Source organism: Chrysemys picta, chromosome 8 (assembly GCF_011386835.1).
Source record: "Chrysemys picta bellii isolate R12L10 chromosome 8, ASM1138683v2, whole genome shotgun sequence".
NCBI lineage: Eukaryota > Metazoa > Chordata > Testudines > Emydidae > Chrysemys > Chrysemys picta.
This window is the reverse complement of record NC_088798.1, coordinates 3,731,050-3,746,696: the sequence shown is the minus strand read 5'-3', so window position 1 is coordinate 3,746,696 and position 15,647 is coordinate 3,731,050. Positions and strand designations below refer to the sequence as shown.

At 49.8% G+C, this 15,647-nt stretch overlaps 1 protein-coding gene across 2 annotated transcripts in view; it reads right to left on the bottom strand.

The window, feature by feature from the left end:
• Positions 1–15,647, bottom strand: part of AKR1A1 (aldo-keto reductase family 1 member A1) — a 37,284-nt gene that overhangs the window by 15,693 nt on the left and 5,944 nt on the right. For both annotated transcript variants that reach the window (XM_024103918.3, XM_065553726.1), the window contains exon 2: positions 14,891–14,986. In XM_024103918.3, the coding sequence (XP_023959686.2) occupies positions 14,891–14,980 (90 nt within the window). In that variant the 5' untranslated portion in view covers positions 14,981–14,986. The remainder of the gene's footprint in view (positions 1–14,890; positions 14,987–15,647) is intronic.

The window sequence follows — 15,647 nt, the reverse complement described above, 5'->3', positions numbered from 1 at the left end:
ATTGTTATTTTGCTACTTTGTCTGTGCAGATGGTAAACTTTTCATGGCAGGGACTGTCTCTTGCGAGGCATTTGTATAGGGTCTAGCACATGGGGTCCTGATAGCTTTTCAGTGCTCCCTGAAAGTCTACACAGCAGTTGGGAGGGTGCTTCCCAGTGCAGGTAAACAGATGCAGGCTAGTTCCACTTGAGCTGGCATGCTAAAAAGAGCAGTGTGGCCATGGTGGAATGGACTAGCCACCCAAGTACATACCCAGAGGGTCGGGCAGGATAGTACTCGGGTGACTGACCTGTGCTGCCAAGGCCACGCTGCTATTTTTAGCATCCTAGTTGAAGCAGAACTAGCCTGTGTCTGGCTCCCCACGCTGGGAAGCACTCTTGCTGTGTAGATATACTCCCAGTGCTACCAGAATACAAATAACAAAAATATTCTCATGTGGTATTCCCGTAAGAAGAGAAAAAACAGAATTTCCACAGGACACAGAGACAGTTAAAGAAGAAACAGTGAAACTAGATGATCTTTTAACTAATTTATCAAAGCACCTGCATTTTCCATTTCAAAGCCAGTGGAATAATTAATACTGAGGAAAGACAATAAAACGTTCTGGTTTACAAGATAGATTTAAAAGATAAATCAAGTATGGAGTAGATCTCTATTGGCTCCTGCTAGATTTTATTTCTTTTAGTTGTTGAAAGGAAAGGGGAAGCTACATGCAGGATATTTTGATGAGGTTCTTTGGTGTGTTAAGATAATATCTGCATTGAAGAGAAAATTTCCCTTAGTCACTATGACCAAAAAAAAAAAAGTTTTTCCTTCTTCTTCAACACAGACAAGATGTATAGGCCTTACTTTCACTATGACACATACTTTTCTGTTGAAATGGTTACTACAAACAGTGCCTGGGTTATGAAATCACTCAACATGTTAATGTTTTATGCAGTCCAATCACCCCCAAAGAGAACAGAACAATAATGACTTATTGATTATAGAAAGCCATGGAGCAGAAGCATCTGCTCCGAGAAGGAACTTAAACATGTTCCATAGTACAGCTCCAATCCATTCCCTGTCCCCATGGGCAATGGTGTCTATTAAGATGGAAGGATAAAGAGCAGGAAGATAGATGTGTGTCAGTAATTGTTCAGGAGAATGAGGACACAGAGGACTTGATTTTGAAAGCTCTCTGCAAAAGTGCCACTGACAGATATTGGAACTGCATGCACGATCTTTGGAGACCATATTGTATTAAGTTTATGTATAATCGTGGGCCATTGATTGTGTCCTACTCCATCTGCTGAGGTTACAACAGCTCCTCCAGGAACTAAAAACAACAGGGGAAGGAGGGGGTGATTAAGGCAAGTTAATGAAAGTCTAAACAACCCCAGAGAAGTACCACCCCTGGGGAGACTTTCATATACAGGTTCAAACTGGGTTTTCAGGAATCAGACAAAGAGAGCCCTTTTGATATAATGAGGCTGAGTTTAAACTGACACAGGGCCTACTTTCTGATCCTGCAAACAAGCAAACTTTTGTCCACGGGGCCCCAATCTTGCTGAAGGGTTGGAAAGACTTTGGCCTACGAGGATTCCATAAAATGGATGGGTAACCTCTGGTAAGCTTTTAGCCTGCATATAGGAACGTTTATTGCTTTTACATGTTTTCTCTGTAATGCTTGTACCCTAAGAATAAATGTGTTTTGCTCTGTGAAGGCTGGTTGGAAACTGATATATGTTTAGAACCCTGCAAATCTGCAGATATCTGCAGACCATGTTTGTGGATTGCGAATGGATGCGGATCCAAATATTGTATCTGTGCAGGGCTCTCTCTATATTGTTGTAGCCCCTGGAGAAAGGTTAACCACAGGCACTGGACCATGATCAGACCTGCTGCGGAAATCACAGCGAGGTGCAGGACTACAAGCCTAAATCCCTGGTCTAGAGGGAGAGAGATGTGGGTCTCTGTCCAAGAGAGGTGACACCTGGGAGCCTGAAACCTTAAAAGTGGATGCCCTCGAGGAAGAACCAGAAGGAAGGGGTTGTCAAAGATGCAGTTAACCCTGAAACTGTGGCAGTCACATCCAAACCAGCACATGAACCCCCACAGACAAAGTGATTTCTTAGGCAGTGCCTAATGACAAAAAGCTCTGGACATGCCTTTACAAGACAGCTTAAACACGGGGGTGCCGTCTCCCACCTACATGGGCAAGTTAAATTTCCAATACTGGGAAACCAGGACTGGTCATTTCACAAGGCTTATAGATTTAGTCAAGATATTTGCATGTGTCTTTCCTGTCCTGAGAGATACTAAAGTTTTACAGTTTGAACTGCGTGAGTCACTGTTCCACACAAAGGCAAACATCCTAACCAGGTTTCCAGATCTGCTAAAGACCTTTATTGAAAGAATCTGAGAGAGAAGATATTTCTAACCTGAAAACAAGATTTGAGAATAAGAATAGTACTTAGTAGTAGTATTAATAATTCCTAGATGTTATACAGCTCTACAACTATAAATCTCAAAGTGCTTTACTAACAAAGTAAGCAACAGCACCCCCGTTTTACAGGTGGGGAAAGTACACTGCAGGAAGGTGAAGTGACTTGCCTGCAGTCATCCAGTAGGCCAGTCTGAGACCTGGGCTCTATTCCTGGCTCTGACAAGTCCTAGTCCAACAGTCTATCTATTAGGCCACACTTCCTCCACAGAGTGCTTTATTTTTTCAAAGCCCTGTACAAATATTAACAAATTAATCTGATTGAAAAACTGGTTAACAGGATTAGTTCTCATTTTGTCAGAGTAACAAGCATTCCAGAGAAACAGGTTTGACAGGAGTATTTAGAGGATCAAATACCTTATAACTATGGGCTACCTGTTGCAGTAAAGGTAGCTATTTGCCCAAGGACAAAAATGGACAACAAAATGGCAGATTAAATTAATTGTTGATAAATGCGAAGTAATGCACATTGGAAAACATAATCCCAACTATACATATAAAATGATGGGGGGTCTAAATTAGCCGTTACCATTCAAAAATGAGATCTTGGAGTCACTGAGTGGATGTTTTCAGAGAACTATCCACAATGTGCAGCGGCAGTCAAAAAAGCTAACAATGTTGGGAATCATTAGGAAAGGGATAGATAATAAGTAGGGCCCTACCAAATTCATGACTATGAAAAATGTGTCATGGATAATGAAATAAGCCCTCCCCTGTGAAATCTAGCTGGGGGGGGGGGGAAAAGATGACTGGGGGGCCCCCAGCCAGGGGCTCCTACTGTTCCCTGGGCTCCAGCTGCTAGTCCCCAGGCTGGGGAGGGACAGAACTTACTCTTCCCGTGCACAGCTACTCTCAAGGGGGAGATCAGACCCACCTCTGGGTACCTCCCCTTGCTGCAGGAAGCAACAAAATTATTAGGGGTATGGAACAGCTTGAAAAAAGAGACAACTAAGGGGGGGCGATATGATAGAGGTCTATAAAATCATGAGTGGTGTGGAGAAAGTAAACAAGGAAAAGACGGTTACTCACCGTTGTAACTGTTGTTCTTCGAGATGTGTTGCTCATATCCATTCCATTAGGTGTGTGCGCGCCGCGTGCACGATCGTCGGAAGATTTTTACCCTAGCAACACCGGCGGGTCGGCTGTGGAGCCCCCTAGAGTGGCGCCTTCATGGCGCTGAATATATACCCCAGCCGACCCGGCGCCCCCTCAGTTCCTTCTTGCCGGCTACTCCGACAGTGGGGACGGGGGGCGGGTTTGGAATGGATATGAGCAACACATCTCGAAGAAAAGACGGTTACTCACCGTTGTAACTGTTGTTCTTCGAGATGTGTTGCTCATATCCATTCCATTAGGTGTGTGCGCGCCGCGTGCACGATCGTCGGAAGATTTTTACCCTAGCAACACCGGCGGGTCGGCTGTGGAGCCCCCTAGAGTGGCGCCTTCATGGCGCTGAATATATACCCCAGCCGACCCGGCGCCCCCTCAGTTCCTTCTTGCCGGCTACTCCGACAGTGGGGACGGGGGGCGGGTTTGGAATGGATATGAGCAAGCACTCGAAGAAGAACAACAGTTACAACGGTGAGTAACCGTCTTTTCTTCTTCGAGTGCTTGCTCATATCCATTCCATTAGGTGACTCCCAAGCCCAACTTAGGTGGTGGGGTCGGAGTGAGACATTGCTGTGTGCAAAACCGCTGATCCGAAGGCAGCATCGTCCCTGGACTGCTGCACTAGTGCATAGTGAGCTGTAAACGTGTGGACTGATGACCAAACCGCAGCTCTACAAATGTCCTGGATCGGAACTTGCGCCAGGAAAGCCGTCGAGGAAGCTTGGGCCCTCGTGGAGTGAGCGGTGAGGTGCGGTGCTGAGACACCTGCTAGGTCATAGCAAGTCCGGATGCAAGACGTAATCCAGGAGGATAGGCGTTGTGAGGAGACCGGTGAGCCTTTCATTCGGTCGGCCACTGCAACGAAGAGTTGCGTCGTCTTTCTAAAGGGCCTTGTGCGGTCAATGTAGAAGGCCAGGGCCCTGCGTACGTCCAGAGAATGCAAACGTTGATCCTGGCGAGTAGCATGTGGTTTAGGGTGAAAGACCGGGAGAAATATATCCTGGTTGATATGAAATGGAGAAACCACCTTAGGGAGAAAGGCAGGATGTGGGCGGAGCTGCACTTTATCCTTATGGAAAACTGTGTAAGGGGGCTCGGATGTAAGCGCCCTGAGTTCAGAAACGCGCCTTGCTGAGGTGATGGCTACGAGGAAGGCTGTCTTCCAGGATAGGTACAAAAGTGAACAGGTGGCCAGTGGCTCGAATGGATGACCTGTGAGCTTGGAAAGAACCAGGTTGAGGTCCCATGTCGGAACGGGTTGACGTTGTTGTGGGTACATCCTGTCTAAGCCCTTAAGGAATCTAACGACCATCGGGTTAGAGAATACCGAGGACGCGAGTTCCCCTGGATGAAAGGCCGATATAGCGGCCAGGTGAACTCTAATTGAAGATATCGCCAACCCTTGCTGTTTTAGGGAGAGTAGATACTCCAAAATGAGAGGAATGGGTGCCCGCAACGGGGACGTGGCTCGTTGTTCGCACCAACAGGAGAACCGCTTCCACTTGGCCAGGTACGTGGTGCGTGTTGAGGGCTTCCTACTGCTCAGCAGAATCTGTTGGACAGAGTGCGAGCATTGCTGCTCTGCCTGAGTGAACCATGGAGCAGCCACGCCGTGAGGTGGAGTGATTGCAGGTCGGGGTGACGCAGCCGGCCGTGGTCCTGCGTGATGAGATCCGGATACAACGGAAGCGGGATTGGTGTCCGAACCGAGAGTTCCAACAGCGTGGTGTACCAATGTTGTCTCGGCCACGCTGGAGCGATCAGAATGACCTGTGCCTGGTCTCTGCGCAATTTGAGCAGTACCTTGTGGACCAGAGGAAACGGAGGGAAGGCATAAAACAGGTGGTCTTTCCAGGGAAGGAGAAACGCATCCGAGAGGGAGCCCGGGGCTCGACCTTGTAGGGAGCAGAACACGTGGCACTTCCTGTTGTCTCGAGAAGCAAACAGGTCTATCTGGGGAAACCCCCACTTCTGGAAGACGGAATGTATGATGTCCGGACGGATAGACCACTCGTGCGTTTGAAAGGACCTGCTGAGTCGGTCCGCTAAAGTGTTCTGGACTCCAGGGAGGAACGATGCCGTGAGGTGGATTGAGTGGGCGATGCAGAAGTCCCACAGGCGAATGGCCTCTTGGCATAGAATTGACGAACGTGCTCCTCCTTGCTTGTTGATGTAAAACATGGCCGTGGTGTTGTCGATGAGAACTAACACGCAGCGACCACGTAGGAGATTGAGAAATGCCTGGCACGCCAGGCGCACCGCCATCAGTTCCCGAACATTGATGTGCAGGGCTAGCTGGGATGCAGTCCACAGGCCCTGGGTATGGTGCTCGTTGAGATGGGCGCCCCAACCCAGAGAAGAAGCGTCCGTGACCAGGTGCAGAGAGGGTTGTGGGGCGTGAAACGGCATCCCTTCGCAAACCACACTGTGATCTAGCCACCATGTGAGGGAGGTCAGGACCGAGTTCGGGACCGTGACCACCGTGTTCAGGCTGTCCCGATGTGGGCGGTATATTGATGACACCCAGGTCTGGAGTGGGCGAAGCCGAAGTCTGGCATGCCTGGTTACGTACGTGCAGGAAGCCATGTGACCCAGCAGAGTAAGGCACGACCTCACCGTGGTAGTTGGGAAGGCTTTGAGTCCTTGGATGAGGCTCGCGATGGTGCAAAAGCGATTGTCTGGCAGGATGGCTTGTGCGCGTCTGGAGTCTAGAACCGCACCGATGAATTCTATTCTCTGGGTAGGTTCTAGAGTGGATTTGTCCTTGTTGAGTAGGATACCCAACTTGTTGAATGTGCGCACTATTATGTGGACGTGATCGCGAACTTGTTCTTTGGTGCGACCGCGTACCAGCCAGTCGTCTAGGTACGGGAACACCTGTATCCCTTGCCGACGAAGGTACGCTGCCACGACAGCCATACATTTTGTGAACACCCGTGGGGCTGAGGATAGGCCGAAGGGAAGGACTGCAAATTGGTAATGCACCCTGTTTACCACGAATCGCAGGAAACGTCTGTGAGGCGGGTAAATAGCGATGTGAAAGTATGCGTCTTTCATGTCGAGGGCGGCGAACCAGTCTCCAGGATCGAGGGAAGGGATAATGGCTCCCAAAGAGACCATGCGGAACTTCAACTTTACTACGAATTTGTTGAGTCCGCGCAAGTCCAAGATGGGTCGCAGACCTCCTTTGGACTTGGGAATGAGGAAGTAGCGGGAATAAAATCCCCTGCCCCTTAATTCCACTGGAACCTCCTCTATGGCCCCCATAGCGAGGAGCGTAGAAACTTCCTGTATAAGAAGTTGCTCGTGAGAAGGGTCCCTGAAGAGGGACGGGGAAGGGGGGTGGGAGGGGGGAATAGAAGAAAACTGGATAGCATATCCCCTCTCCACCGTGCGGAGGACCCAACGGTCCGAAGTTATAAGGGACCAAGCACGGTGGAAGTGGGAGAGGCGATCCCGAAAGGAGGGGGCTGGATCCTGGGGGATGACTGGGGCGCCGTCCTCGACCGCACCTTCAAAAGTTCTGCCTGGGGCCTGAAGGTGGTCTAGGTGGCCCCTGGTTCTGACCAGGTTGAGGGCCGGTCCACCTTCTTCTACCACCTCGCCCTCGCCTCCGGGCCGAGTCCTGTCTCTGACGAGGCGGGGGGGGGTAGAAGCGCTGAGGCTGCGGCCTAAATGGCCTGCGCTGAGGGCCCACAACATGCATCCCCAGGGAGCGCATGATTGTTCTCGAGTCCTTGAGGCTCTGCAGGCGAGAGTCCGTCTTATCTGAGAACAATCCATGACCCTCAAAGGGCAGATCTTGTAGGGTTTGCTGCAGTTCCGGAGGCAAACCCGAAACCTGAAGCCAGGAGATCCTGCGCATAGCGATACCCGAAGCCAGGGTCCTCGCAGCTGAGTCTGCAATGTCCAAGGAGGCCTGCAGGGAGGTCCGAGCCACCTTCTTGCCCTCCTCTACCATGGCTCCAAACTCTTCCCTGGACTCTTGGGGAATCAACTCCTTAAACTTCCCCATAGAGTTCCAGGAGTTGAAATTGTAGCGGCTCAGTAGCGCCTGTTGGTTCGCCGCTCTAAGTTGTAGCCCTCCGGCTGAGTAAACCTTACGGCCAAACAGATCGAGCCGCTTAGCCTCTTTTGATTTAGGCGCTGCAGCCTGCTGGCCGTGGCGCTCTCGTGCATTCACTGATTCTACCACCAGTGAACACGGCTGGGGGTGGGTATACAAGTACCCATAGTCCTTAGACGGGACAAAGTATTTCCTTTCCACCCCTCTCGCTGTGGGTGGAATAGAGGCAGGAGTTTGCCATATCGTATCCGCATTCGTTTGGATCGTGCGGATCAGGGGTAACGCCACCCTCGATGGGGCATCCGCTCCAAGGATATTCACGATCGGGTCGTGCACCTCCACTATCTCCTCTGCCTGCAGGTCCATATTACGGGCCATCCTACGCAGGAGATCCTGGTGAGCCCGAAGATCTATCGGAGGGGGACCCGTACATGAAGTGCCCGCCACTGCCTCATCCGGAGAGGAGGAAGAGGATGCCTCCGGTGGTACCGGATCCAAGGGGGGGGTCCTGATCCCCCTGCTCTTGGGCCGGAGCATCACCTGCACTGGGGTCCATGGTGTCGGGTGGCGTGGACACGGAAGCCTCCATGCCTCCTGGCGGAGGCCGAGAGATGGTGGATTCTGGGGCCCTTCTGACCGAGTGACCCGAGCGAGAGGTCGATGGTATTGGAGCCCCTTGCTCCTGGTGGTACGCCCACGGGGTCCAAAACGACCAGTGAGATGGTCCATGAGAGTGGTCCTCTGCCATCTCCTGCCAATGGCCCAAGTTTCGTTCCTCGGCTTGCCCTTGAGGGGGGTATGCCGATCTCGACAGGTCCTCCGAGGAGCGAGACACCGATCTTGACGGCCATGGCGGTGCCGAGAGAGATGAAACGATCCCCGTGGGCTGCGGTGCACGGTGCCGGTCCGGAGATGATCTATCTCTGCGCGGTGCCGGCGATCGGTGCCGGGACCGCGACCGGTGCCGATGACCTCGTCGGTGCCGGGAGTCGGATCTGGACCTCGACGAGGACCTGGAGTATGCCCGGTGCCGGGAGCGACCCCTCGACGTCGAGCGTCGACCGTAGCGGTGCCGAGAGCTACGTCTCGACGTTGATCGGTGCCGACGATCATATCGGTGCCGAGACGAAGAGCGGTGCCGCGAAGAAGATCTTGGCCGCGAGTACGACCGGTGCCGAGATGATATTCGGTGCCGGGACTGCGAGCGGCGTGGGGACCTGCTTCGGGACCTGGATCGGTGCCGAGGTTCCAGCCCTTGTGATGGCGGGCGCATCAAGGCAGGTTTCCCCCTCGACTGGACCGTGCGAGTCAACGGTGCAGTCGGTGCCGGTGGTTGAGGCGGTGCCGGCTCCGTGAGAGCTATTAAGTCTCTCGCCGCCGCGAAGGTCTCTGGAGTCGACGGGAGACACTGTATCACCGCCGGCCTGGGAGGAGACGCTATTTGCACCAGACTCAACGGCCTCGGCGCCGGAGTCGACGGTGCTGGAGGCACCTGTTTTCGTTGCTCCACCGGTGGACGCGGCTCTACCCCCGGCACTGGGGGAGCCGGCGTCTTCGGCACGGATGTCCCCGTCTTATGGGCTTTTTTATGCCCCGGGGATAATGACTGGCGCCGAGGCACTTGCTGTGCTTGCGGTGCCGACGAGGTCCGGTGCCGGGGAGGCTTGTCTGACGCCACTCGCGTGGTCGTCATAGCCGGTGCCGCCGGGGCACTGCGCACCGAGGTGCTAGGCGCCGGGGCCTTGCCCGTGGAAGGAGTGTCCGGGCTAAGTGCCGCCTCCATCAGGAGTTGCCTGAGCCGAAAGTCCCGCTCCTTCTTGGTCCTTGGTCGGAAGGCCTTACAGATCTTGCACTTATCTGTTTGGTGGGACTCTCCCAGGCACTTCAGACAGGAGTCGTGCGGGTCGCTCGTGGGCATAGGCTTAGCGCAGGAGGCGCACAGCTTGAAGCCGGGAGCGTTGGGCATGAGCCCGGCCCCGCGGCCGGGGGAGAAAGGGGGGAGACGACCCCCTTAATCCCCTGGACTACTTAGAACAACTTTAAAACTACTTAACTAATTTACTACAAATACTAGAACTATAACTATAACTATGATACAACAATATAAGCTAGGGAGAGTGGAGAACAGCTAAGCAGCGCTCCACAGTTCCAACGACCGTCAGGGGCGGTAAGAAGGAACTGAGGGGGCGCCGGGTCGGCTGGGGTATATATTCAGCGCCATGAAGGCGCCACTCTAGGGGGCTCCACAGCCGACCCGCCGGTGTTGCTAGGGTAAAAATCTTCCGACGATCGTGCACGCGGCGCGCACACACCTAATGGAATGGATATGAGCAAGCACTCGAAGAAGAAGTGTTATTTACTCCTCATAACACAAGAACTAGGGGTCACCAAATGAAATTAATAGGTGGCAGGTTTAAAACAAACAAAAGGAAGTATTTCTTCACTCAACGCACAACCTTTGGAACTCTTTGCCAGAGGATGTTGTGAAGGCCAAGACTATAACAGGGTTGAAAAAAGAACTAGCAAGTTCACGGAGGATAGGTCTATCAATGGCTATTAGCCAGGATGGTGTCCCCAGTCTCTGTTTTCCAGAAGCTGGGAATGGTCGACAGGGGATGGATCACTTGATGATTACCTGTTCTGTTCATTCCCTCTGAAACATCTGTCATTGGCCACTGTCAGAAGACAGGATACTGGCTAGATAGACCATTGATTTGACCCAGTATGGCCGTTCTTACATTCTCAAGGATCTCAAAAACCCATCCATACCACTAGGGAGATAAGCAAATATTATTAAACCCATTTTGCAATGGGTAAGCTAAGACAGAGCAGTTAAGTGATTTGCTCAAGGTCGCATAGTAAGTCAGTGGAAGATCTGGGAACAGAACTCAGGAGTCCAGACTTGTTACAGGATCCATTGTCTTATTTGCAATTCACCAGTTCCATTCAGCCCACTGCAAGGTGAAATCTATGTAGGTATTTATAGATCCCCATCACAGTGGTAACCAGGCATCTGCACTGCTCCAAGCCATCATGAAGGGACTGTCCAATGCTTTCCTGTAATATCACACCACCATGCAGCCACCCCATTGGACCCATGCTCAGAAAGGAGATGACAGATTCTAGAGGAAGCTATGGCAGTCTCTCTGCATCCAGGGAGGATTGGCGCAATCCAGGAGTTCGTGCTTACTCACAGATGGGAAATGGAAGGAGAAATTGACTGTGAAGACCGCATGATTGTCAGATGCAGGTTTCTGGTTATACTGCATTATTACATCAGAGCTCCTTCATTTGTTGCAGATGAGGAAACTAAGGTTACCTCTTCACCAGAATACACGACCCGTGGATGATTCGGGCTCAGCCTTCAAAAACGTCACATAGATGTTCATGTTAGGGCTGGAGCCTGGGCTCTGGGATCCTCTCCCTCATGGGGTCCCAGAGCCCAGGCTCCAGCCCAAGCCTGAACATCTATACAGCAGCTTTATAGCCCTGCAGCCCGAGCCCGGCAGTCAGCTGCAGGTGTCTAACTGCTGTGTAGACGTACCCTAAGAGCTCCAACTAGGGGTGGCAACATAGCACACCTCAACAAACAAAGATTTGTCTCCTATCCATAAATCCTTCCCTCCTCTGCCACAGTTCACACACACTTTAACTGGGAGGAACTGCTTGTTTGGGTGACTAGAATTTCCAGTTTGCTGACAGAGTGAGAGCACAAAGAAATAACTAAGAGGTGCTCAGATACCACAGGGATACAACTTATAAGAGCCTAGAGTGATAAAGATGACTATTGTACAGTAGCTTTATAGAAAACTTCACCATGTTACGATGAATGCAACTCGTCAGACAATCAAATAGTCTAGAGAAGCCATGTCCAAAACCCAGTCAGGCTTTCTGGTGATAGGTTTTAAACTGCACAGAAAGCCAGCTTGGCCAGGCACATATTTCCTTCTCTGGCTCCCGCAATGCCTTATCTCCCATCCGAAACAATGCTTCTCAGTCCCACTTAGGCCATGCCTTCCCTGTAGGACCCACTCACTGCGGGTTGGTCTGTTCTTTTGCTGGGACAGAATGCTGCTGGTTGAAAACAATTTAAAAAAATCCATTTTAAGTGGCTATCATTTTTGCAAAGAAGTCTTTCCTCCAGGAGCCTCAAGATTTAGCTGACCCCTTTCATTCTGGGATCCATTCTTCCTACTAAGCCTCATCCACTGTCAGTTGGCTGCCAGTGCAGTGTGCCCTTCTGACATCTGTGATGGAAAAGAGAGACCTCTTCTAATACTATCCTGGACAAATATATCAAATATGCACACATCCAGGCTTCGTCGACACCTGCAGCAGCATTCAGAACTGTATGCCAAAAGGAAAAGACTAGAGTGAGGTAGGAAAGGGTTAATGCTACCCAGGCGCTCATATTAAAATCCATGCTATTCATGTTCTTAGTGATAGATGCTACTGGGTGAACAGACTTATCTTGGATCTCATTCCTGCTGTCATTTCGTAAGATGCTTCTGTGTTCTGCTCCCTTCCACTCAAATATCTCTTCATCTCGTTCCTAAGGTAACATCACAAAACACCAAATTCTCTACCAATGTTTGGCTGTGTAGGTAAGAGAAGCAACACGTTTTTGCATTTTTAAACAAAGAATTTAAAAACCAGACTGAAAAATAGTAAACAAGCTCCGGAAAAGCCGAGAAGTATCTATTACAGCTTCACTACTGAGATGCTGCGGCACTTTCATTTGTACAACTAAGATTTGGCTATGAAAAACCACAAGGCTGGTACAGGGACAGTATGCGAGGAATAGGAATGAAAGGACTAGAAAGATTATCAGAGCTGGGAGCACAAGAAATCTGTACTTGAAACGTACTGAAAGCTTTAATAGGATGGCGTTACTTTGGATAAAGCACCACCAGATAAAGTTTACAATCCAAAAATAATCCTAGTTTCTTCAGAGAGATACAGGCAAGATCTGGATGCCCAAATTTTCGCTCAAAGTACTTTGCTAAATTTCTTATATCTGTCCTGGGATGAGCAGAGCCTCGTGGTTAGATCATAAGATGGGAAGTCAGGAAAACAGAGTTTGATTCACGGCTTTGCAATGGAGATGTTATGTGGCCATGAGCAAGTCTCTATGCTGTCACTTTATCAGTCTGTAAAATGACTAAAATGCCACCGGACAAGACTGCTGTAAAGCAGTTTGAGCTCTTCAGACAAAGAGATATTGTATGAGTGTAACAGGGGTGCACTGTCCCTTTAAGGATAGTGGAGCTTGGGTGGTGAGAGACAACCCCTGTTCTGTAGCATGACTATTTTAAGGTTTTGGAGTTTTGATGTACTAGGAAAATGGCAGAGGCAGATATGGGGAGAGAGGAAGCAGTCCTGGGGGAATAGTTTCTGTCTGAGGAAAACTTATTCTACTATTCCCCCATGAGCCTGGGACCAGAAGCCTTACAGAGAGGGCAGGGCAAGGCTCCCCTCTCTCCTAACCAACTAGGACCTGCTCTGGGAAAGAGGGCTGTATATTTCTGTTTCTTCTATCAGAACAGGGAGACGCCTTTTGGATTCCTGAGATTGGAGTTAAGAAATCTAAAGGGATATCTATTATGACAGCTGAATCGATGGGAATAAATGTTAGCATTAAAATGGATAAGGGATGTACGGCCTACCACAGCTGTATTCTTTTCATCTTCATTATCAGATATAGTGGCAACTAAAGAGACACCTCAGAAAGCGGAAGTGATTTTAATAAAGGAAATATTGTTTTTGGCAACAGAAATAGTATACTTAGACATGCCGTAGCATGGATTCCAACAAATGGTGGGAAAGCTGGCAATAAAATGGCAGATAAGGAAGCAAAAAAGGTTTTAAAAAAATGGAGAAATTGATATAAAGATTCCTGTGGGGAGGGTGGTTTCAGGGCTTTAGCCCCATAGGAGGTGCCTGCCTGGGCTCAGAACTTCAGCCCCATTCCGGCTGAAGCTCTGAGCCACAGCAGGCATGCCCTGTGGGGCTGAAGCCCTGAGACCCCCTCCCCGCTGGGCAGAAACTAGAGGCAATGCATGGGGGGGCATGTGACGGCATGTGTCCTTTTGCCAGGGTTTACTGGCCCTGCTCAGTCACATGGTGCCACCAGCTCCTCTCCCTGCACTGCTGGAGCCTGCAAGCTGGGATCTCCACAGCAAACAGCTGGGAGCTGCAGGGAGAGCCACTGCCTCTCCACCAGGAGCTAACACCTGCGAGCTGCAGGGAGGGGCCACCTAGGCAAGAGGGGGGGCGTGCCGGGGGGGGGGGGGGGGAAGACTGCATGACTCAAGCTGTTGGGGGAGTGAACCTTTAAATTGTGCCCCCCTCCCTCAGCAGGCACCAGTCGCCTCTGGCAGAAGCCCCTAGCCTCACCACCCCACCGCAGGGCGGAGGTCCTGAGCTCCCCGCCCCAACAGTCTGGTAGGCAGAGAATGTGGGGGGTCTAGGGGGCTCCGCAAGCAGCACTTTAACTGTAAAAGAGTTATGAGCCAGTTTGACCACCCCGGTCTACAAGTGCTTACATGCATGGGGGACAGAAATCTGACAGAGGGCTCTTCAATTCAGCAGACAAAGGTCTGACAAAATCCAATGGCTGGAAGTTGAAGTTAAACAAATTCAGACTAGAAATAAGGCACATTTTGAACAGTGAGGGTAATTAACTATTGGAACAACTTGCCAAAAGCTGTGGATTTTTCACCACTGGAAACTTTTTAGCCATTTCAAGGTGTGGAACTCAGGGCAGAAAGTTAGCGGTTTGCCTAAACTCACAAAGGGAGTCTGTAGCAGTACATGGAATTGATGCCAGATCTCCTGAGTATTGTACCTCAGCCAATAACCACCCTTCTTCTCTAACCCCCATTTCAGCAGACTCTTAAAGCACATGCAGAAGTTCCACTGAAATTAGCAACAACTTTTGTACATTGACGTCAATGTGAATTAATCAAATGCGGGAGGGAGTGCCAAATTATGACCTCATGCCCCAATTCTGCAACCATGTTCATACCTGCTTCGCACATAAGCAAGTAGTTCCAGTTGCATAAAGTTAAGCACATGCATATGTCAAAGATTGGGGCCTAAAAATCTACATATACATTGTGTGACTGAAGTACTCATGAAAGACCATCAATCAAAGTGCTTCATGTGCGCATAAGGCACAAATACAGATTGAAATCATAGCACTAGTTTATAGCAAGTGCAAGCCTTACCTGGCCAGGTTCACTTTTCCAGGTGCCCAGTCCTATAAGAGGCATCTTCTGCCCAGTGTGGAGCACAACAAAGTCACACGTAGAAGACATTTTTACCTAAAAAAGTTAATTTTTCATTATAACTACAAAGTTGCAACAACTTACATTTTCTACGCAATAAAGAAAACACGAAAGTCCCAATTCTGCTCTCATGTTGCACCACTGTACGTCTCCATCCAACCTATTCTCTACATGTGGCACATGTATAAATTGATTAATTTAACAGTAATAAGTCGCCAGGACCAGATGGTGTTTACCCAAAAGTTCTGAAGGAACTCAAATGTAAAATTGCAGTTACTAACTATGGTATGTAACCTACCATTTAATCAGCTTCTGTACCAGATGACTGGAGGATAGCTAATGTGACACCAATTTTAAAAAGGCTCCAAAGGTGATCCTGGCAATTATAGGCCAGAAAGCCTAACATCAGTACCACCAGCCAAATTGGCTGAAACTATAGTGAAGAACAGAATTATCAGACACATAGATTAACATGATTTGTTGGGGGAAGAGTCAACATGGCTTTTGTAAAGGGAAATCATACCTCCTCAATCTATTAGAATTCTTTGAGGGGGCTCAAACTTGTGGACAAAGGTGATCCATTGAATATAGTGTATTTGGACTTTCAGAAAGTCTTTAACAAGCTCTCTCACCAAAGGCTCTTAAGCAAAGTAAGCAGTCATGGAATAAGAGGGAAGGTCCTCTCATGGATCAGTAA